This window comes from Leuciscus leuciscus (genome assembly GCF_965113295.1).
Source record: "Leuciscus leuciscus genome assembly, chromosome: 5".
NCBI lineage: Eukaryota > Metazoa > Chordata > Actinopteri > Cypriniformes > Leuciscidae > Leuciscus > Leuciscus leuciscus.
In genome coordinates this window covers 35,120,782-35,142,721 of record NC_138729.1, presented here as the reverse complement: position 1 = coordinate 35,142,721, position 21,940 = coordinate 35,120,782, and the positions used below count along the sequence as shown (strand labels likewise).

General features: G+C 35.9%; 3 protein-coding genes across 3 annotated transcripts in view; 2 read left to right on the top strand and 1 right to left on the bottom strand.

The window, feature by feature from the left end:
• The window catches only part of LOC309498603 (uncharacterized protein), a 103,425-nt gene extending 99,395 nt beyond the window's left edge, over window positions 1-4,030 (top strand). The window contains exons 6-7 of the mRNA XM_082169413.1: window positions 1,398-1,509; window positions 1,634-4,030. Of these exons, the coding sequence (XP_082025539.1) occupies window positions 1,398-1,485 (88 nt within the window). The 3' untranslated portion in view covers window positions 1,486-1,509; window positions 1,634-4,030. The remainder of the gene's footprint in view (window positions 1-1,397; window positions 1,510-1,633) is intronic.
• Window positions 4,031-6,128: 2,098 nt separating this feature from the next.
• On the bottom strand, window positions 6,129-18,801 carry bco2a (beta-carotene oxygenase 2a). The gene is made up of 13 exons (XM_082169398.1): window positions 18,662-18,801; window positions 18,340-18,456; window positions 12,453-12,633; window positions 11,903-12,114; window positions 9,856-9,971; window positions 9,671-9,773; window positions 9,466-9,594; window positions 9,070-9,230; window positions 8,726-8,893; window positions 8,293-8,430; window positions 7,518-7,700; window positions 7,241-7,351; window positions 6,129-7,131 (listed from the first exon to the last, which is right to left on the bottom strand). The coding sequence occupies exons 1-13, from the start codon at window positions 18,708-18,710 to the stop codon at window positions 7,015-7,017; spliced, it is 1,785 nt and encodes a 594-aa protein (XP_082025524.1). The 5' UTR covers window positions 18,711-18,801; the 3' UTR covers window positions 6,129-7,014.
• A 2,012-nt stretch (window positions 18,802-20,813) lies between these two features.
• timm8b (translocase of inner mitochondrial membrane 8 homolog B (yeast)) lies at window positions 20,814-21,558 on the top strand. The gene is made up of 2 exons (XM_082169280.1): window positions 20,814-21,033; window positions 21,119-21,558. Exons 1-2 carry the CDS (start codon window positions 20,914-20,916, stop codon window positions 21,284-21,286), a joined length of 288 nt encoding a protein of 95 aa, XP_082025406.1. The 5' UTR covers window positions 20,814-20,913; the 3' UTR covers window positions 21,287-21,558.
• Window positions 21,559-21,940: the final 382 nt, after the last annotated feature.

Genomic DNA, 21,940 nt, shown 5'->3' with positions numbered 1-21,940 from the left:
TTTGGCCTTCTTAGATGGGAGGGGAGCACCAGCCGCCGCCGACGCCCTGCGCTTCCGAGTGCGCGAAGGGGCTACATCTAACTGCCCAAGCTTCACTGTTGAATTAGGGTCTAATTCGGCAAGACGGAGCCGTCGTTCCGACATAGGCAAAAGGCTGCAGTGCATGCACGGGTCCGTGAGAGCCTCTCACAGATGTTGAACACCCAAACACGACGGGCAGATGTCATGACCGTCATCAGGGAGAAGATTATTAGGGCACAGCTTACAAGTCAGTGGAAAACCAGTGGCGATCGAGCTGTGAGCCATAGTTACTCGCTAATAACACCCTCGGATAGCACCGTAGGGTTAAGTTAAGCGGGATGAAAAAAATTATTAAAATAAAATAAAACTATTACCTCGGATGAACCGACAGGTAATACCAACAAATATCTCTCGAAAAAGAGAAAATGTCTAAAATGGCCGGCGGATTGAACCGAGGAACAAAAAATGTGAGTAGATCTGTCAACGGGAGACCGTTAACTCATAGGCGCGGAAAAACACAAGCCACCGGATTGCACCGAGAGGCACAGTGTTACCGACGAAGCAATATAAATTCAAATAGAAAAACAGAACTCACCAAGCGCTGTTAATTTACTCCAATCCTTGAAATGGCGTAGACGCGCGCTGTCACAGCTTGTGAGGACGAATCTCGCTGCTCTTGTAAGCTGCACTTGACAGCGCGAATAATCACTCAACCAAATACAACCTATCTCAACCAGACGAGAAAGCGAAAGAGGTAGAGTGCTGAGCTACTGTAGCCTATAAACCTCCAGAGCTCAGCATACGTCACGCCACGTGACTTTGTTGGTATATTCTCGCGACTTATCTAGCTGGCGCTGCGATAATCCATAGTGTTTACACTGCCTCTGGCGGTCAGTAAGAATGAAACAGAACACTTGTTTAGTAACAATTAATTTAAATGTCTCCTTCTTATATTTGACATATAAGCCTATTCATAATCATTACTTTTGCCGGTTCTTTGTGACAGCTTTTAGGTGCGTTATTGGCAGCGCCACCACCGCATCAGCACCGAAAACATTTTTTAGACAATAATCGCACAACCTATTCGATATTCTATAATTAAATACTCAGCGACTCATCCCAACCAAATATTGAAATCTGTGATTGAAATCATCTCCACAAAGGAGTTTAGTTCTGTTTGTTTTTCAACAGTATTTTGTTTCAAAGAAAACAGAAGTGTTATAGCTTTGGCTATTTATTTATTTTACTTATGTATATTGTTAACAATTTGCATAGTTAATATTGTTCTTTGGTGTTCAGTTTTAACAGGTTTTTCAAATGTTATTTAATAAACATATTTTTCCCCCCTCAAAATCTCTTCTTTTTTTTCTCTCTAGTCTTCTCATCAACCATGTGACTCTTCTCTTCAACTTCATCGTGAATCTTCTCGGCATATCTTCATCTTCTTCTTCTTCTATTGATTAATGGCGGATTGCAAACAACTTTTAGGTGCATACTGCCACCTACTGTACAGGAGTGTGTAACATCATACTATCAACCCTGTGTCTTTAAGAAATTTAAAAAGTGCCGTTGTGGTGATTATTATCCCTTCTCCCTCTCCTTCTGTTTCCAGTATCCCCATCAGATTCCACTCCCACCCTGCTTCCTGAAACCCTATCTTGAAACACCTGTCTTTCCACCTCATATAATATACAGTGCAATATGACATGTTCAGAATTTTCTTTTACCCCACAGTTTTTTGTTTAAAGCTACACTGTGTAGGATTTACTCCCATCTAGCGGTGAAATTGTATGTGACTACCACTGAATAGTACTTTCTAGCTCCTCCCTCCCATTCCAAAGGCGTTTTAACTCCTACGGTGGCCGTATTATTTCAAATCTATCGGCAAACGCGAGCAAATCTCCCTCTCGCATTCGTCACGGTGCCACTGCGTGTAAAAACGCAAAAGGCGAAGCTTGTATGTCCCTCTTTGTGTATTTTCAAGATGGAGGCGCAACATGGCTTCCGCCATTCGAGCGACTCGCTCGTATGTATTCTAAATGGCAGATTATACACTTACGAAAATACTTAATTAGTTGGTTGAAGTGATTACAAATTAAATAGAACGTATAATTTTGAAATAACAACGTGTTTTTTGCTAAAAATCTACTTAAAATATTACACAGTGTAGCTTTAAGGCTACAACGTACCCGAGCTACATTCAGGCCTCCATCATTTGAACATTTGAAGGGTATTTCAAATTAGGCTAGGTTATTGCCGGCTATTTTATTTTCTTGGGCCCTTATGTTTTGAATGTGAATTTGAATGCATTTGTGATCAGAAAAGTGATTTTGACAAGACACATTTAATTACTGACCTACTTGTTCTAAGTAAATCTTTTAACCACAGTTGTGGTTAATGACTATTTTGATATTTTAAGTTAATTAAGAAAAAGAGTGTTTTTTTGTTTAAAAGTGGAAGTGTTTATAAGATAAAAGTAATTCCAAGACATTTCATTTCATGTTAAAGTGTAAATATTAAAAGGCAATTATTACGGATTTTTGAAAATGACCTTTCATGTTGTGTGTAACATAGCTCTAAGTGAATGAAAACATCCTGCAAAGTTTTAAATTTGAAAGTTCACCGTATATAAAGTTATTGTCTTTCAAAAGTAAGAGTCGACTCTGAGTCAAAAAAATTTACCGTTTTTCAAACGAGTCATAAGCCGTTTCGTTGTGACGTCAAGACGAAACATTAGCATACACGCAGACACCAGGGAAAACTTGAACCAACTGGCAACTGATTCCAGTGGATACTGGATAGCATCATGTTGAGGAGAAGCTGTGCTCTACAACTTGAAGGTAAAGCCAGTTTTTTTCACTGCCCAAGGACAAGCATGTGAAGAATTAGTGGTTAAAATGAATGGTAACACTTTATAATAATGGTCCGTCATTAATAAGTAACTATGCAGGAAGTAATGAAGGACTAATGAATAGTTCTACATTAAAGGTGGTATCAGTGATTTCAGGCCCAAAAATATTTTTAACACATTCATCTAATTTTTCCTAACGATCCGCTAGCTGCCCGCCCCATAAGCATGCCGTCAAAAAAACGCGTCTCTGTAGGCAGCCTAGGCTCTGAGATCTGCACACAAAAACAAATGGTTTAGCCAAACACTCAAAACCAAAACAAATAGTGTTCCAACCAATCACCGACAGGGGGAGGGTGCTGTGAGGTTTTGTGCTCGTGCACGGCTGCACGCGAAGTCAGAGCTGAAGAAAAAGCTGGCTCAAAACCTCACAACACCCTCCCCCTGTCAGTGATTGGTTGGAACACTATTTGTTTTGGTTTTGAGTGTTTGGCTAAACCATTTGTTTTTGTGTGCAGATCTCAGAGCCTAGGCTGCCTACAGAGACGCGTTTTTTTGACGGCATGCTTATGGGGCGGGCAGCTAGCGGATCGTTAGGAAAGATTAGATGAATGTGATAAAAATATTTTTGGGCCTGAAATCACTGATACCACCTTTAACACCTCAGCTACTACTATTAACTAATATGTAAACAATATTAACTAATCAGTAAGTAATATTGAATTTAGGACTAAGATAGTTCCTTATTAGGTAATCAATAATTATTGAATGAGATTGGCATCATTAAGAACTAATAAGTAATTATGACAACTTATAAAGAATTACTAATGAATTACTAATCACAACATTATCGTGTCTGAGATGTTAGCAATTCTCTTTTTTTACCTTCAACGTGGTCATAAAATTCATCACTACTTACTCAAGTGTTACCTAGTCACTCTTCAAGGACTACTTGTGATCTAGACCATTATTTTAAAGTGAAAAACATGTTTTTCACTTTAAAATAATGGTCCAGATCACTAGTAGTTCCTAGGTAACACTTGAGTAAATAGTGATGAATTTTATGACTATTTTCATAGTAAAAATTATGACTGATTATGTCTCAGACACACGATAATGTTCTTTATAATTTGTCAGTTAATAGTTATTAATGAAGCTAATCTCATTAAGTAATTATTGATTACCTAATAAGGAATAATCTCCTAAATTTTATATTACTTACTGATTAGTTAAGCTTGTTTCTTTATTAGTTAATAGTAGTAGCTGAAGTGTTAAAGGAGACATATCATGCTTTTAAATCGTTCCTTTTTACATATAAATCATACATTTGTGGTCTATATAAAGCGGAACTGCAATGCTTGGGTCTGAATGGTAATAATAACTGATTAATAAACAAATAAAGGAATACTATACTATGCTCATTGTCATCATTCACAACAGTACAGTACAGAAAATAATAATTGACGTTAATACAGTGCAACAAAATATGTCACTATATGCCCTTTAATATCTATACTGCTGCACCTTTAAGTGGCTATGCAGCATGACACTGTATCACTATTACACTCGATGCAGGTAGCACCAAATAAACAGTAAATGCACTGCACTCGAACGCAGAAGCATATCTCTAAATAACTAACACAAATAAGGTCTAAATCGACATATATAAGGCTAATTATTGCACACAGGAAACATGTCGCATATTACAGCACGCTCTGGCATCATGACTACACTAATTAGTCACGCAGTTCAACAAATAAAACTAGTTTGCATGAACATACATAAATTTCACAACATTCATCACAACGCAGTACAAACATGCAACAGTAGTAAAAACGTACTTGCTTTTCATAAAACGCACACAAAAGTAAAGAAAAGGGTCTCTGAGTCTTCTCTCATCATCCCTGAGCACGAACAACTGAGCAGCGCGCTGCATGTACCTTTTTCTGGCTACAACTGAGTTCCTACGGGACTTCGGCGCGAGACTACAGCTAGCCGTCTAAAACACTATTTAGGTGAATTTAAACAATGGCTAAGTTGCTAAACGCATCTTGTTGTCATGTAAGGGCCCTGTTTATGTTGGACAGACATTTTAATTGCATTTTGTGTCTGTTAAGAGGCACAAAGACACTCTTTATGTATATGCCCCCATAACTGCCGTTTTAGCTGAGTGGGAGCTCTGGGCATTAGCTGTAGCAGCTCCGTGTTGCAAGCACCAATCCGGTTCGTTTTTTTTTTCTATAGACAGTACTCACAAAAGGTATAACGATCGAGATTAACTTAAAAATTGCCCGGAGTTCTCCTTTAATAAGGGTGTGGCGTATCTGGCTACTCCATCTACTGTAACTCAGATAACTCTGTTTCCCCCCCCATACGCCTCTTTGCAAAGCTTATATTACATTCTGACAGGTCTACAAAAGCCAGAAACAACACAATGTTTGCATCTCCCCATCTTATTATTCTTATTGTTAAATACAAACAATAGCATCTTCTGCTGCTGTTTAGAAATTAAAGTATCTATTCTACTTCCTCCTCATTACATCACTGACTGGGTGAGCCAAGTTACTAAACACCAAATCAATAACGTGTACACTGTTTGTGTGATTTTCTTTCAGTAAATGGTCTTTTTATTTTATTTTATTAAATTAGTCAAATTGTTCATTCGAAATAAACTTGTATTTTAGTTGAGGTATAATTTCTCACAGATAACTAACTGGTAACACTTTAAAATAAGGTTTCATTTTTTTAACATTAGTTAATGCATAAAACAATAGTTAACTAACATGAACTACCCACAAAAAAAACATTTGTTACTGTATTTGTTAATCTTTGTTAACGTTAGTTGATAAACACACACCTGTTTTTTGTTTGTTAATGTTAGTTCACATTGCATTAACTAATGTATTACTATATGTTAACATTAACAAAGATTAATAAATGCTGTAGAAGTGCAGTTCATGTTAACTAATGTAGTTCACTAATGTTAACTAATGAAACCTTATTGTAGAGTGTTACTGTAAGGCCGTCTATTGGTCCAATGAGGGTTTCCAATAATACGGGGAAGGTTTCTCTGTGTTACTGTCTTTTCTCGAGGCAAAGTATTTTTTGATTAAATGCAATACATTTGAATATGTATTTTCTCGTTATTTCATCTGACTCTATAAATGAAAAGGTTTTAATTATATCTGTGCATCATTAAATGTGAGCGAATGTTTGACTATTCTTTTTAACTCTTTAATGAAAATAATGTCAAAGTCAGTTAGAATAATCAAATATAACAATTTATTATGTCAGGTAAATGTATCATGCCAATTACATAATCAATTCAAAGATAATCAATACAAAAAATCAAAAGCTCTTGATTAAAGAGAAAAGATGCGAACCCGACATTAAAATACATGATGCTAAGAATTTTGGTCAGTCTTAGCATCATGGGCCAACTTGAGTTACAAAAAGGCCCCGATCTTCTCTTTGCATTCCATTATATAGACAGAACCTCTTTCACATGGAAACATCTTCTAACAATGGAAATTTGCATTCAGAGTTGACACCTTTTGGGGGTGGGAGACCATTTGCCAGGAGACCACCATCCTTTGTGTGCCAGTTATCCCTAAACTCTTAAAAACCTTATTACCTTTTGTTTTACTTATTTGGAAATGAGACATTTGTACCAGTCGCCCTGAGACATTTCAAATGATACCAAAATGTACAATACTCGATGATAATCATTCACATTAAACTATATATTTTCTTGGGTGAATTCAGGTGATCTGAGCATGAGAGAGAGGGCGTGAGGGATGAGGGAATGAAATGTAGATTAGGATGACTCGGAGGTGAGACTTTCGTCTCGATAGTGCACAAGGGGGAGTTCAAATGTTAATTTCCAGAGAGGTCTTTTCCAGGGTCAGGGTCTGGTCGCTCTTCAACCAGACTGTCCGGCATTTTCTAATTTCTCAATTCTTACATTACCAACTAACTGTTACTATAAAGTATGTGTTGTTCTTTTAAAAAATGAAAAATTTTGTAAAAAACTAAATTCTGTTAGTCTCTTGCTAGTAGTAATAGTAGCAGCTGAGTGGTGTATTAGCCATTTTGAAGAGCTACTTGTCATTAGATGTTATTTGGTTAGAGGGATGCCAAGAGCTTCATGGACTAGAATTGAAGACTCCATGGAATCCATAAGGAATGTTGACAGGCACTTCAGCTCTTCCCAGTTCTTCAAAAGTTTTGGCATCTAGGACTAAGAGAAATGTACTCTTATCCTGCAGAGAGAAGAGAAGAGAAAGAAAGGGTTTAGAGTTTAGACAAAATACGCATGTTTGTTTTTTAAATGTTTTTTTTTTTTTTTTTTTACACACACATTCAGGGTACCTTAACTGGTGTGATGATCACAGACAGGATGACTCCATCGTCCTCTTCCTCAGCATTGGGTGAAGGAATGAAGACAGGCTCTGATGGGTAGAGATCAGGTTGGCGCCATACCTGTAAATCAATTCATTTAACAAACATAAACACTCTTAACATTGTGAGCCAAATGGACAAGAAAAGTTTTACTGCTGTCATATATTACATATTTTGGGATTTTTTGGTCATTGTAGGTATCAGTCATAGTCCCAGTTTAGCAGCTATGGTCATAATTTGATCTCACCTTGAACTTTTTGCTCTCCAGATCCATCTTAATTAAGGAGTCACCCACTAGGTGGCGGAAACCACAACCATAGTAGTATCTATAAGGTTTGGTGTTATATTTGGCATAGTTAATATGAGGAAACTCCAAGCCACCATAGTCTTTAAGGTCTTCACCATGGAGATCCTCAAATGTGCAAAACACCTGTGAGAGAGACATTATGTAGTCCTAAAAGAGCTGAAGACTCGCAAACACGCAAATGCACATTTTGTGACATGTATCAATCACTGTTATTTTGAGCACATCAAAATGTGAAGGTCTAAATACTGTAGTTACACTACTGTTCAAAATAAGTCTCTTATGCTCACAGAGGCTGCATTTATTTGATCAAAAATACAATAAACAGCAATGCTGAATTATTACAATTTAAAATGTATTTTTTTATATATTTTCAAATGTAAAAATGCTGAATTTTTAGCAGCCATTACTCCAGTCCTCATAGTCACATGATATTCTTATATATGAAACATTTCTTATTATTAACAGTGTTAAAATTGCTGTGCTGCTTAATATTTTTTGTGGAAACCATGATACATTCTTTGAGGAACAGAAAATTCAAAATATTATAAATGTATTCACTGTCACTTTAAATCAATTTTAAGTGCCCTTGCTAAATAAAAAATACTGACCCCAAACTTTTGATTTGTGCTGTGTGTGCTGGCAAATATAAGCAAACAATACTACAGACCAAATTCCATGAAGGACTGTGAAGAAAAAACAAGCACAAAGACAACACCTGGTTTTTAGTTCGGCAGACAGCGGTGGCGGTGCTGTCAGGCCTTGTGTTGAGATTCTGTTCCAGTGGTGTTTCACTGGTGATGTTGAGAGGAAGCACAAAACGACGGGGAAGCGGCTGGCACATGGTGTTATACATCTGACAGAAAAATAGAGAGTGGCAGGACAAATGAGACAGCCATTTATGTAATAAAAATAATAATAATAATAAATTGTATAATACTACTACTAATAGACTTAATAATAATAGCAGTAGTATTGTTAACAATGTTTTTGTAATAATAATAATACACCTGCTGGCAGATGGTGTAATACATCTGAGAGAGAGAGAGCGACAGGACTGACAGAATGTAATTTATGCTATAATAACAATAATTATTAGTAGGATTAGAGTTAAAATAGACAGAGAAAGAGAGTTTAAGGACGAACATAACCTCATCCAGTGCCTCTCCTGATTGACGCAGGTTCTGGACGAGGAAGTTGTTTATGGCCTGGCCGTCGTCGGAGCAGCACATGTCTAGCATGAGGAATCCATCCTGCTCAAAAGCATTGATCTGATGGAAGGTGGACAAGGCCTTGGTGTAATACTTCACTGGCATTTCCTGCAAAGAGAGATACTGAGTAGTTGGCTAAATTGTTAAGAAATCTTTAATTATTTTTTTCCCTTAAATATAATCTGATAATGTATTTATGTCCTCATCAGATTTCGTTGAACCATATGAAGCACAATCAGTGAACAAATATAGAATAACCTCATTGTGCCTCTGTGTTGCCTCACCTTTCCAGTTTGTTTGTCAATAAGGTGGAAAATGGTTTCCTGGTTGGGGTCCCAGTAAATACCCTCATTTATGGATTTCCCCCTTAGTTTACCAGTCACTATCTTAAACAGATCCATCTTAATGGGCTGCTCGATGAACACTACATAGTTCTCTGACATGCCTGAAAGGTTCAGGAAAATAAAATGTTTTTTTCAGTGCTGCACATTCATATGATCACTCCATTCATACTATATGATTACACCATTCAGAGTGCCTAGCAATAAAATGACACATGACTTTAAGAACATACAGTGGATGTGCAATAAAATGACACATGATAGTCATTGTTGAATGACTACCTGTCTGTCTAGGAGATCTGAACATAATAAACATGACAGATTTTCTTCTTCACTCACCAAAGCTGTGATAATAAGAGGGTTTGGATTTGTCATGAGGGGCGATAGAGCATACTATCTTGGCTCCCTCTAGAGTATCTGTTGAACTGTCTCTTTCTGGGGGCACCCTGATGATGTTATAGAGAGCCCCTATAAAACACATCACAGCACAACATCATGCCTCCTAAAGATCGGTCAGTATAAAAGGAGAAGACCAGATCCTAACCTTTGTTTCGGTATGAGTTGCCCATGTTGTAAGCCGTGCCATCTGGATCAATGTGTGGATGAGCAGTAGCACCGTTCACAGCGATGAACTTGCTCCAGTCCACCTACAAAAATTCATCCTTCCTAAATTAGACATAACTGGTTGTTGGTCTAGGTTGGTGACTAAAAGCTGGTTATTCGTCATACCTTCTGTTTGGACTTTAGAGTATCTGGATCCACTCTGTGCATGTAGTTTGTCTCTGTGCTGACGTAATAGTCACCCTTGTATTTAACAAAGTTGACGCTGGCATTATCTGTTGGCTCTGGAATTAGAGAGAGAAAATTACCTTTTATTTATTTTTGGACTTTGAGGTGGCAATGGATTTAAAACCTTAACCTTTTTGACTCAAAGGACCCTAATATTCGAAGGTATTTCTTATGTAATTTTGACAAAGCTGCTTGTTTTCAGACTTTTTTCAGACACTATATCATCAAAAGGTGTAGGCTATACATCATCAAAATGCCTCATATCATCATCAATTTTCTTTTTGAATAAGTCAATACATTTAGTTATTTAGGTTAGGTTATTTAGGTATTTTTGTCTTACCCTGATTCACTATGGTAAGCCTATTCTAGGTGTTTATATTTTAGACCTGACAGGATGGTTTTTGCGGGAAATACATAATTTGCCCATGCGTGTCTCATTTTACACGTAAATAGACAAAAGTTGCTCCGGCAAATTCGACAACTTTGACGCGTGCATGTCTCGTGCATGGTGTAGTGGTGGTTAGTTGTTTGTAACAACGAGCGAGAAAGGTTGACATGGAGCACGCTAAATCTTGAACCTCCATGGAATCAACCGTTTTAAAAAAAACACTGAACAGAGGAGAGTCTGCTAGTGAAAAGAGAGCGTGACAGAGCTAGTAATACAGCGAGAATCAACATTGGCTTGGCTTGACGAGAACCGAGGGATTTGAAATGTTGTAAAAGTGACACGGAGATGGCGTTTTATCACTCAACAGGCGAGTATGGTATTTTATGCCATATGAACTAGCTTTCTGACAGAGTTAATCAAAGCATTATCTATTGTATTATGGGTTGTTGTATTGCTGTGCTGGAATTTACTTTACCGTGTCTATTAATGGGTACAATAACGTATTCAGCTAGTCAACTAGAGATCCTTTCCATCCAAACAGGTTATGTCTCTTAATGAGCAGATAATCTCTCTCTCGTTTTTTTAGTCATGAAAAAGACCCAAATAAATCACGCAGAGCCGAAGCACAACCAAAACAATATTCTTCCGCAAAATGCATGCGGGTTTTGATTTTTTTACTGTTAGAAGACTAAAAGGTACATAGTGTACCTTTAAATTAACTACAATTAATTTAGCATTTACAAAAGTTTCAAGAACTGTATATTATTCAATAAAAACAATATTTATTGCAGGGGAAATGATTTCAAAATGATTTCAGTTTCACCTTGATTTTTTGCATTTTAATTTAGATTCCAGTTTAAATTAGATTCGAGATAACAATAATAGTTTATTATTCAAACACTTTTAAGTCAGCCCTCTTAAAAAAAGTCTGATGAGGCCCCCTATGGGCCCCAGCCCCCTGGATAAGAACTACTGGTTTAAAATGATGAAATAGTTTTTACAGACATTTTTATTTACAGTATATTTCTTTTCATATTGATTTTAGTTGTGTAACCCACTTATCCAAATGCAAACCTCATGATGGCATTAAGTCACACTGAGAGCTTAATGGATTTTTTTTCTCCATCCAGTGGTGGGTTTTGCTTATTAATTTCTTAAGGCATTGATCTTAAAGATGGTTGTGCAATATTTTATTTTAAAAGACCCATATTTAATTGATAATTATCTCAGTTATAGTGTCCAGAACATTCTGCCAGCTCCATCTCAACACTTTAGTAGTCTTGTCACTTTAGTTCATCCTAATTGAGTGCTTATGGTATCTGATTTAAATGTGTTCTCATGATTACAGACATAGAGTTGTTTGTCTAGGACACACTTTAGACACACTTGGACGCTTCCACTGACCACTCATGTCCTCTTGAGCAAGGCTCTCATGCCTCTTTACTCTTTCAGAAACAGAAAGAGCTTTTTGTAACCTGTTTAAAGCAGACAGCTGTTCATGATGTTTACATTTTCTAAACTGATTGAGATCCGTTTCACCAGCCAGCACAGCTAACCTCCTTACTATCATTCACACACATATTCAACATCTATACGTACTTATCATCTCAAATCTGGACAGGAAGCGCTGAAAAATGTTCTTGCAGGGATCAGGTAAAGCCAAAGTGCCAAACTCTGACACCATAATGCGGTTCCTCTCACTGTTCTGCTTATACGAGTCGCTGCTCAAAAAACGGCTTCTGTATGTCACCTGACCGTCCTCGATCCGAAAGCGATGCATCAAGGCCATGCCATCAAACCAGTGGTTATAGCTGAGGAAAAATTGAGGTGAGCAAGAGTGCACCTGAATATGCATGTTAGAGTTTGAAAGACATTATTGTGATCAAACAAATCACAAATCGAAATTTAGAATAACAGCCTTGTGTGAAAGGTTTCATTAGTTGTCCCTAGTTTGGTCACTATACCTCCACCACGGCATATCCCAAATTATTGAATTACACCTTTCAAAATGTCATTAGCTGTATAGCCAATTACTAACTGCTAACCAAACAGAGTAGTTAATTTCTTTTACTATTCCTTACATTCCAGTGATGTTCTTGTAAGATAAAAATAAATCACCATATATTAACAGTAGAATAGCCATACTCACTGCTGATTCCCAAACTCAAACTTTCCTGGACCATTCCGCAGCAGACTCCCACGGATCCAGGTTGGGATGGTGCCCTTGACCGTGGTGGGGATGGGCTCAGGTGTCTCCTCTACAGAACTTACCAAGGGACTGATGCTTGGCAGCCCATGTACTTTTGTGAAGTATGTTCTCTGAGCAGCAGCTGTAAAAATCACAAATGATTTACATGATATACAAAATCTGATTATATGGCAAGTTGACAGAACAGAAACTGTTCATAAAAATAATGAACAATAGATAAAAGTTATAAAGATGCACTTATGAATACAAAGGATCTAAAATCATGATAATGGTAATACAATGTCATTTTATAAAGAGTACTGTCACTTTTATATCAGCAATCTAAACTGCAAGCCTGAGTTATGTTAAATTAGCCGTAGTAAATAACAGATTTGCAGACATACAACTTTGCTCTAACCATCACTATTTGGGTCAGCTAAAAGAACAAAGGATTGAAGACAACAAATGACAGAGTTGAAATGGCAGAGAGTCAGCGATATTACAAAGAGAAGTATTACCTTTAGAAAAACAGTCCCTCTCTACACACTCACATGTACGGGGATACTGATACACTAATGCATAAATAATGAAGCAACTACATGGACATGCACAGACATTTCTTTCAGAGAAGTCAAAGTTAAATTAAGGTATTCATAAGTAAGCTGTGACTGCAGCTAAATTTAAACATATGATAACACTCAGACTCAAAGTATATCACCCTCTCTCATATGAATACACAGGCATGTGCACTGCCCTCATACACTGCATTGCTTCACCCACCCACAAATGCGAACAATCGCAAAGCCTGTGCATTAGTGTACAACAGAAAGTTAAACTTGCAGATGTGCATCCGTGCAGAAGAGCTCTCATTCTTACCAATTTGTTTAGGCTTTCTATAGGACATCCTGTAGAGATGTGAGGCTGCACCCTTGATCAGAACAGAGGATGAAGAAGAGTGTACGACAAATTGTAAAGGGCAATAAAAACGATGTGCACGCAGAAGGGAGGAGACAAGCTTTCTTTATGCAAGTCTGATCTTTTGCCAGCTGTTACATCACACGATTACGTGACAGCGGGGGAGGGGAGGGCAGTGTGTGAGAGAAACGACAAGGCTGAACAGTGTTTATGAGAGGACTTGGATAACACTACAAAATGCACTTAAACGGTTAAATTTATCATTAGGAGAAATTTGCTTTGCATTATTCCATGCAAAAGTGCATATGGTACAGGGTTCATATGCATTGTTCACATTAGAGATGAAAATTTGTCATTAAGCATTATGCAACCATGTGCAACACATCATAGTTGTTGTGGTTATTTATAATTATGTAAATATTTAATGTCATTAAAACAATCAATACAAATAATGACATTAGCCACTTGTTACAATAAGCTAAATACTGTGAAAGTTTGGTTCAGACTGAGAGCAACAAAAACCAAATCCCTCAACTGGTCTAGTGGTTTTTGTTTTACATTCAACAGATGTTTTACTTTTACTTTCAATCACTATTTACATACAAGCAATGCTAGATGCAAGTGGTAAATGTTTTATACTTATCTATTATCTTTGTGTTACATATACTGTCTTGTGTTGAACATTTGTCTGGATCTCAGTTTAGTTGGCAACATAAGCTAAATTGTCACAGCTCTTGGTTACAACAACAAACAAAGTTATGATAAAATGCAGAGATAATCAATAATAAAAGCTTACCTTTGCTAGTCCTAAATGCATTTTAAGCACACTTGTTGGCATGATTAATGCAAATACAAGAGAATGCCGTCAGCTTAAAATTCTTATTTACACTCGACGGAGCAGTATGACCCACTTTACGTGCACTTTAATCTCAATAAACTCATTCACTTCCTGGTCATATCATTCTTTGGCTCACTGTTTTCTTATACCTTCAACTGATTCATTGTTTTGAGACTTAAGTATTACTATGCACAACATTCTTATGAAAGTCCATTTTTCATGTTTATAATGACAAGATAGTTGCAGTGAATGTCTGTCAAATCAAAGATTATAGGAGACTTTGTGATATTTTTATATTTTTGACCATATGATGCAGAGGCCAGGTTTCTCTTAGCCTTCTTTAGAAAGTATTACAAGTATTTCATTATAATCAGAATACAAAAATAGGAGGTAAGATTGATCTTACAAGGAATTTGACTTTGAAATGGATAGAAGTTCATTCACTCAAGTCTTAGTGCTTATATTGTTTGTTTTTTGTTTATTACTTTTTACTCTGCGACTGTTGGCAGGTGATGGTGTCATTATCATTTCATTTGTTACATGTCTTATAATGGCTCTATATATATACAACATAGATATATGTTGTATATGAATTTAACCAGATTTATGCATTTAACCATATGCATTGAACATATAAAAAGGTTATTTGTATAGCTTTCTGGTTAAATGCATCCAAACTAACCAAAGAACTTTGACTACTAAATGCAAGTCCACAGCAGTCTGGAATCATTATTTACCTTTTATTTGTATTCTGTGAAAATATAAAGGTCCTGCTGGCGTTGCAGAGGGGTGTTCAAATACTTTCAAATCAATCTTACAAAACATATTTGGTGCCAAGTAAATAAGATTTTGGTCAAATATCAAACTCAAAAAATATATCTATTTGAATTTTTATTGTATCATATATTTGTAGTGCACCGGCAAATCCCTGCTGATTCCCACTGCTAAAGGAACAGTGAGAGAGTCCAATAATTTAGCATTATAAGTTTAACAAGATGATTTCTTTTTCTTTTAACAGTTGGGGTTAGTAAACTCCAACCATGAATCAACTTAAAAAGCTATTCAGAAAAATAAATAAAATAAAAGCAGTAATGAATCTTAGCAGTTTATTCACTGTACAATAATCTGATCGTGAATTTGCTCAAGTTACAGCATTTTAATACATTTAACATTTTAAGAGGACTATATTATCATGCTTCAAGTAACAAATACACAAATGTATACACAAGTAAAGTTCTTGGTTTTAATGCATATTGTAAACAGATGTGACCTAAACAGACAATGTGATTACGATCACACATTCCCAATAAAACTGAAAAACATTGACCTCTGCTGGAGACCTGCTGAAATAATAAATACTAACTAACAAACCATAGAGATTTGTCCTAAACACACACATACTCATATACCAAAAAGAAAAATCAATTATCAACAACCATGGTGGCATGGTTTCTGCACATTTTTTAAAGTCAAAGTTAAGTTTTTTTTAAGACTTGAAGAAATAAAAATGAATACTGTACATTAGAGGTGTGCAATACTGACAAAAACATGTATCTCGATATTTTCAAAGATTTTGTTGATAACAATAATAAGATGATATTTTGCTGAATGTGTTTTTGTGCTGGTACCATGGCTGGTTTAGACAGCTGACTTACAAAGACATTCACATTATTCATATTCAATGTTTGCAAAAATGTAAATCACAATGTTAACTTATTGTTCATTTAACTGTTGTATAACATAAATATCACTTTTGCAATCATGCTGATATTTGGGCAAAAATGCCCGTGTATCTTGAATTTTGGGGGCATATAACTGCATACATCACACAGTTAAAGTACAAGTGACATACTTGATGTCACCTCGCATATTGTTAAAACAATAATTACAATATAATACATATCACGCACCCATAAAGAATAAACTTACATTTGGACTTACATTTACCAATTTTCTTCTCCTTCTCTCTTCCTTTCACGCATGCAGGAGACAGTAGGCTATAATATAAATTATAAGGCTATAATTGTCACGTGAACAAGTAAAAATCCAGAATAATAAAAATCACATAACGGTAATTTTTTATTTGGTAAAGTATTTAGATAGGCTACATCTAAGTCAAAGTGTCATCTCAAATGTAAGACCTCTGAAAAGTAAAAATAAGACTTAAGACTTCTTATGGCCTTACATTTTTGAAAAAATCCAATTTAAGACTTTTTAAGGATCTGCGGGAACCCTGGGTGGTCCTCGGCAATGCTCAGTAATTACAGGTCATCGGCAAAGCAATATATATATATTTTTTTTTTTCACATTTCTCTTCATTTAGCTAACAACTAAATTGTCTTTGTGAAATATCATTGCAAATATTGTAAATCAAACATGTAACATATGTAAAGAGACCTTAAGTTGTCTTCTGTAAAGCTGAAGGCATGTACCTGTTCAAGTACCCAAACAGCAATAAATCAAAGTCAGTAAGTTATATTTATATTTGCCAGAGCAGGGCCACTGCCTTACAGAGGCCAACATCATGGTAATTGAAATAGCAGAGACCAAAGAATGTGGCTGTAGAGAGCATAAAAACACCAGCTTTAGCCAGCTTGATCTTAGCATCACCATGGACATAGTCGGTAAGAACTTGACCAATCCCCCTGCAGAAGGAGAAACGTATTGGAGAGTGTAACGTGAGTTTACATAATTTAAATACATGACCTCACTGATGAATTAAAGTTCACTTTCAATAAAACACCTGATACAACAAGCATAATAGAGCAGGACTTTTCAGACACACGAGTGTGACACGCACTTACCAGTGTCCGTGCAGTGTGAGAGCTGCAGCAACGGAGTAATCCACTACCGGACCAGGACACAGGTATGCGGCTGGAACCATGCCTAGCAGAACTATACTCAATACCCGTTCACCTGTCCAGTGCTTGGAGGCTGCCTTTGAACTTAAGACAGCTAAAAAAACAATTAGAAAATTTCATTTAATCTGTTAACGTCCAATTGTGTATGCAAAGTAAGAGAGTTCAAGAAACAGTGTCTTCATTTTTGCACAAAAGGAAATTCACTTGTAATTTTTATAATACAACTAAGTTTTAAATGTTAATGTCCTTATTTCAAAAATATAACAGCAACAGTTTCAAATTCAAAGTTTCAAAACAGCAAACAACAACCTATAAAAATCTACACTGTTAAAAAAATAAAATAAATCCACTTATTTTAGATTAAAAATGTAAGTTATGTTGCTGCTTTAAATATAGTACAATCAAATTGGCTGTACAAGTCATTTCAACTTTAAAACTGATTTAAAAATCCAATTGAGTCTCGTATAACTTATTAAAGTTGAAATTGCATAGTTAAAGTAACATATGTTGCCATATATTGATCAATATTATTTTTACAGTGCACGCTTAAAAGCGGAATAAATGGCTCTTCTATCAAGTATGTCATTACAAACATTAAATTAATTAATCTTTAGATTTTCTTTTTAAACTAAATAGTGAGAAAATTTTTGTATTTACCTTATGTCTTCCAGCAGTATGGATGAACTCATCATAATCGAGTGTCTCTGTCAGTTCGCGTTAAAGGAATCGCTAGACTTGGTTTCTTGCAGCAGTCAGTCAGTATGGATCGAGATATTCAATTTAGGCTTAAGTTTGAACTGATCGATATTTGCTTCGCCCTTTCAAATTCAACTCCTCAAACGAGCAAATCACTATTACACGTTTTACAACCTTGCGTCGTAAAGATAACATTGTGGACGCGACTAACAGAAACTGAGGAATCGTTAATGTTTAATTTTGTCAAGCGTTAACTGTCCTGTATGGGGAGAGGGAAAACTACGAAATCGCCTGTAATTGACCATGGAAACGTGCATTTAATCATTCTTAACTAAATAAATAAAGATATATAGTGTGATAAGACTTTATTTTAATTATTATTGTTTATTAAATTATGTCTTAGGCTTTGGAAAATGTCCAACTTTTGACTGAGTGGGCCACATTTCAAAGTGGGTGGCCCACCTGGACCCACTCGTAGCTTCGCCAATGGGTAAGAAAATGACTGAAATGCATTTAATAATCAGTTATCATTGCTCACTTGAGTGTGATGAAGCTGCGTGGATCCTCCCAGCAGGCAATGGGGAAGGCTCTATATCTCTTTTCTTCTGATAGGCAACCAGCCCACGAGACAGGTGTGTGTTGCAGAGAAGTACCGCTGCATATATTTTACGTTTGAAAATGTATATTACAGTATACAGCCAGGCTAGAACAAATATCAACAACTTAAATAATAATAATGCTCCGTGACTAATTTATGTGATGCTAAATCTGTCAACATGGCAACAAACAGCATTTATGTGCAAATAACATATAACTCTCATATTAATTAATCCGGATAAAATGTTAAAATGGTGACTTACGTCTTATTCCTCTTTGGCAGACCGTGCTCAAACAAATCAAGCTCGCCATGATTGTTTAACTAAGGTCACATCAGTGACGAGCGGTTTCTTTAACAGCGGGTCATTTTCTCATGAGTCCGTTGTTTCACTAAAACTACTCGCTTACGCCGTCTATCGCTCTGGGGGACAGTAGTCAAACAACACGCACAAAAATGTTTTATTCCCTATCACTATCACAGAAAGCTTTCTGCATTTTTACATTTAAAAAACAAACAAACAAGAAAACACCATCATTTAGTGCTATGTTAATTAATCCATTTCCCTCGTGGGGACCGCTGCCTGGTCCCCATGTAGGTGATGGTTACTATTCTAGTGGGGACGTTTGGTCCCCACAATGTAATATAAACCTATACACACACATAATATAAAAATGAAAATAGAGCTAATTAGAAATAGATGGCAAAGTTTTCTTTAAAATAAAAAAAAGGTGTTTTCTTTAAAATAAAAAAAAGGTGTTTTCTTTAAAATAAAAAAGGTATTTTCTTTGAAAATGTACATTTATAGTGTAAAATTAAGGAATAGTAAGATAATAACTTACTGTGAAAAGTGTCTCTTTTCAAAGAGTCACCATACACATTTATTATTATTATTATTATTATTGATGTATTTTTTTTTATTATTTTTTTGCCCAATAGGCTACAGAAGTTTCAGAAGTTCATTTTTACAAAATTAGAAAAGTCAATCCACACCACTTTGCAAAAAACAAATACATTTTACAAAAATAATGTATAGTTTTTTGTTGTTGTTTTAAGTGATGACAAACGGAGCAATTGTGTGAAATACTTCCGAAAAACTTTAAACTTTTAAAAGTAAGTTCAACATCATTTTGGGGGATAAGAGATTTTTGTTGAAGAAGCCAGAATTTTTTTATTATTTTTTTATTAAACTTCAAACCAACAACGTCAATGTAGGCTACAGTCAGAACTGCAATAATACATAGGCTACATATAAAAACATACAGCCAGGGGGGTATAGGCTATACATTATGTAAATATATTAAAGGACTCACAGAAATAGTTTTAATTGCTTTCTTAATATGTGAAAGAAAAATAGTCTTGATATAGATTTGAATTTCTTTTTTAAGAACCAAAAACAAAGGTTGGGTTTTACTGTAGGCTACTTATATTTATGTAGGCCTATATGAAATTTAGCAAAAATCTAAATTACATTTATAGTATTCTTTCATTTTATATGAGGGGATATTAGAAAAAACAAATATAATGTTTCCTAAACACAAATAAAAAGTGGGGTCGATGTTATCAATTATAAATCGTCAAATCTTTCCAAAATGTCCTTACATGAGCAAAATGACAAAATAACCGAAACAAGGTTTCAGCCAATGTATTGCAAAAATAACAGGTCAAATCAATATCCTTTTTAAATTTAACAAGAAAATGATTTACATCTGTGTAAAGTTTTGAAAGTTCTTTGCTGAACTTTATTTACTAATAAATATTAGTTTGGTATTAGTTTGGCCTTGCATAAAGTTTATTCCAATAAACAATATTGGTATGGTGACAATGGACAAAATTATTATTATATATATTTTTTTTTTAAGTAAGGAGCAGATTTTATTAACATTAACATTTTTATTAACATACAACTATGGGGGCAAAACAAAGTTTCCCAATTGCAGTAGTAGGCTTATCAAATCAATCAAAAGCAGAAGGAGGCGCAAAATACTGTTTCAGGTATTAGCTCTGATTAGACCCTGTGGGAATCGCATCCATAACAATAGAAAACTCCCTTGGTGTCACTGGAAATTTATGGACATTATGGATTTCTTGATTTAATAATTGTTCAACTCTTATTATGCCTGCTAAAAAACATCTTTCAAAAAATAAAGATTTATTTAAAAATAATATATAGGCTAATTGTTGCAAATTATCTATGGGTCGGGGGTGAAAAGTTATGCTTATAACAAAGACCAAGGACCAAGCAACTTTCGTTTTTCAAAGCAAGGTAAGTTCAGAGGGATTTTGAAAATGTTGTAATTGCAAATAAAGAGAAACAGACCACCTAATTTGGAGAAGAAGAAGCCAGAATTCTTTCAATTTCAACCAGGATTTCAACCCTGTTTCAACCTCGTCATGATGACGTCATATTTCTGCGGCGGAAGTAGTTCCCTTTACGTCCATGCCTGTCAGCGAGCGCAGTATCTTTGTCCTTCACACATGTCCCTGTGTATATTAATCTGTTAGTAAAGTCTTGCCATGGCTGATTTTAATTCTAGCTTTGACATGCCGTCGGCTAGTTTATCTGAAAACGCGGAATCTGCGGAGCTCCAGCGTCTGATTGCGGTGGAGCAGCAGAAGGCTCAGTTTCAAGCCCAGGTACCTTCAGTACTGCTTTTCTGTCATTCAGCACCAGTATTAGCAAGTCTGGTGGCTTTAACAGTGTTTAACGCTCTTTTCTTAGGTTCACAACTTTACAGATGTTTGCTGGGATAAGTGCATGGAAAAACCGAGCTCTAAGTTGGATTCACGAACTGAGACTTGTCTCGTCAGCTGCGTGGAGCGTTTCATCGACACGACGCTCGCAATCACCAACCGCTTCACGCAGATGGTGCAGAAGGGCGCGCACTGAGTGAAGCACACCGTCCTCAAGGACAATTGGCACATATTCTTTATGTTCCTGGTGTGCGTCCTGGAGACTGTTTTACTGCGTTTTAAGGGTCTGTCGGAATTTTTTTTTCCAAAGCCCTTCCTCATAATGTTTATGATATGTGTATAGCGGGTCTATTAATGCAGCCTGCCGTGAACGATTACTTTAGCTGGAAATGATCAATAGCTTACTACCCACTTCTGTAAATCTGACTGGTTTGATTGTGAATAAATAAATGATACTTTTCAAAGTAAGGAGGTGAATGATCTTCTATTTTGCAAATGGACAAAAATATTTGTGAGAAGGGCTTTGCAATTGGGAATCACTATTGGCACCTCATCAGTATCCAACATTGGGCATTTATCAGATAATACTTCCTGTTTAGTGATTTAGATCATGCAGTAACTTAAAGGGATGGTGATAGATGGAATCAAAACTGACCATTCATATTTTGTTATAGAATATTGCAGCATTTATTATAAATTATTTAACTGTGAATGTCATTTGCACTTATTTATAATAAAAATAACATCCCCTACTACTTGCAGCTATATTCTCTGATGATGTGTTTAGGTGTTAGGGTGGGACAACCGGTCAATCACCGTGATAACAAAGACAACAATCCAATCAATTCCC

Bases quoted from the DNA above. Each gene is read 5' to 3' on its own strand.
- timm8b (XM_082169280.1), top strand. From the start codon at position 20,914: ATGGCTGATTTTAATTCTAGCTTTGACATGCCGTCGGCTAGTTTATCT. The intron at 21,034-21,118 runs GTACCTTCAGTA...CTCTTTTCTTAG, and splicing joins AGGCTCAGTTTCAAGCCCAG to GTTCACAACTTTACAGATGT.
- bco2a (XM_082169398.1), bottom strand. From the start codon at position 18,710: ATGGCGAGCTTGATTTGTTTGAGCACGGTCTGCCAAAGAGGAATAAGA. The intron at 8,894-9,069 runs GTGAGGCAACAC...CTCTCTTTGCAG, and splicing joins TTGACAAACAAACTGGAAAG to GAAATGCCAGTGAAGTATTA. The intron at 7,352-7,517 runs GTGAGATCAAAT...ATTGATTTACAG, and splicing joins TGGAGAGCAAAAAGTTCAAG to GTATGGCGCCAACCTGATCT.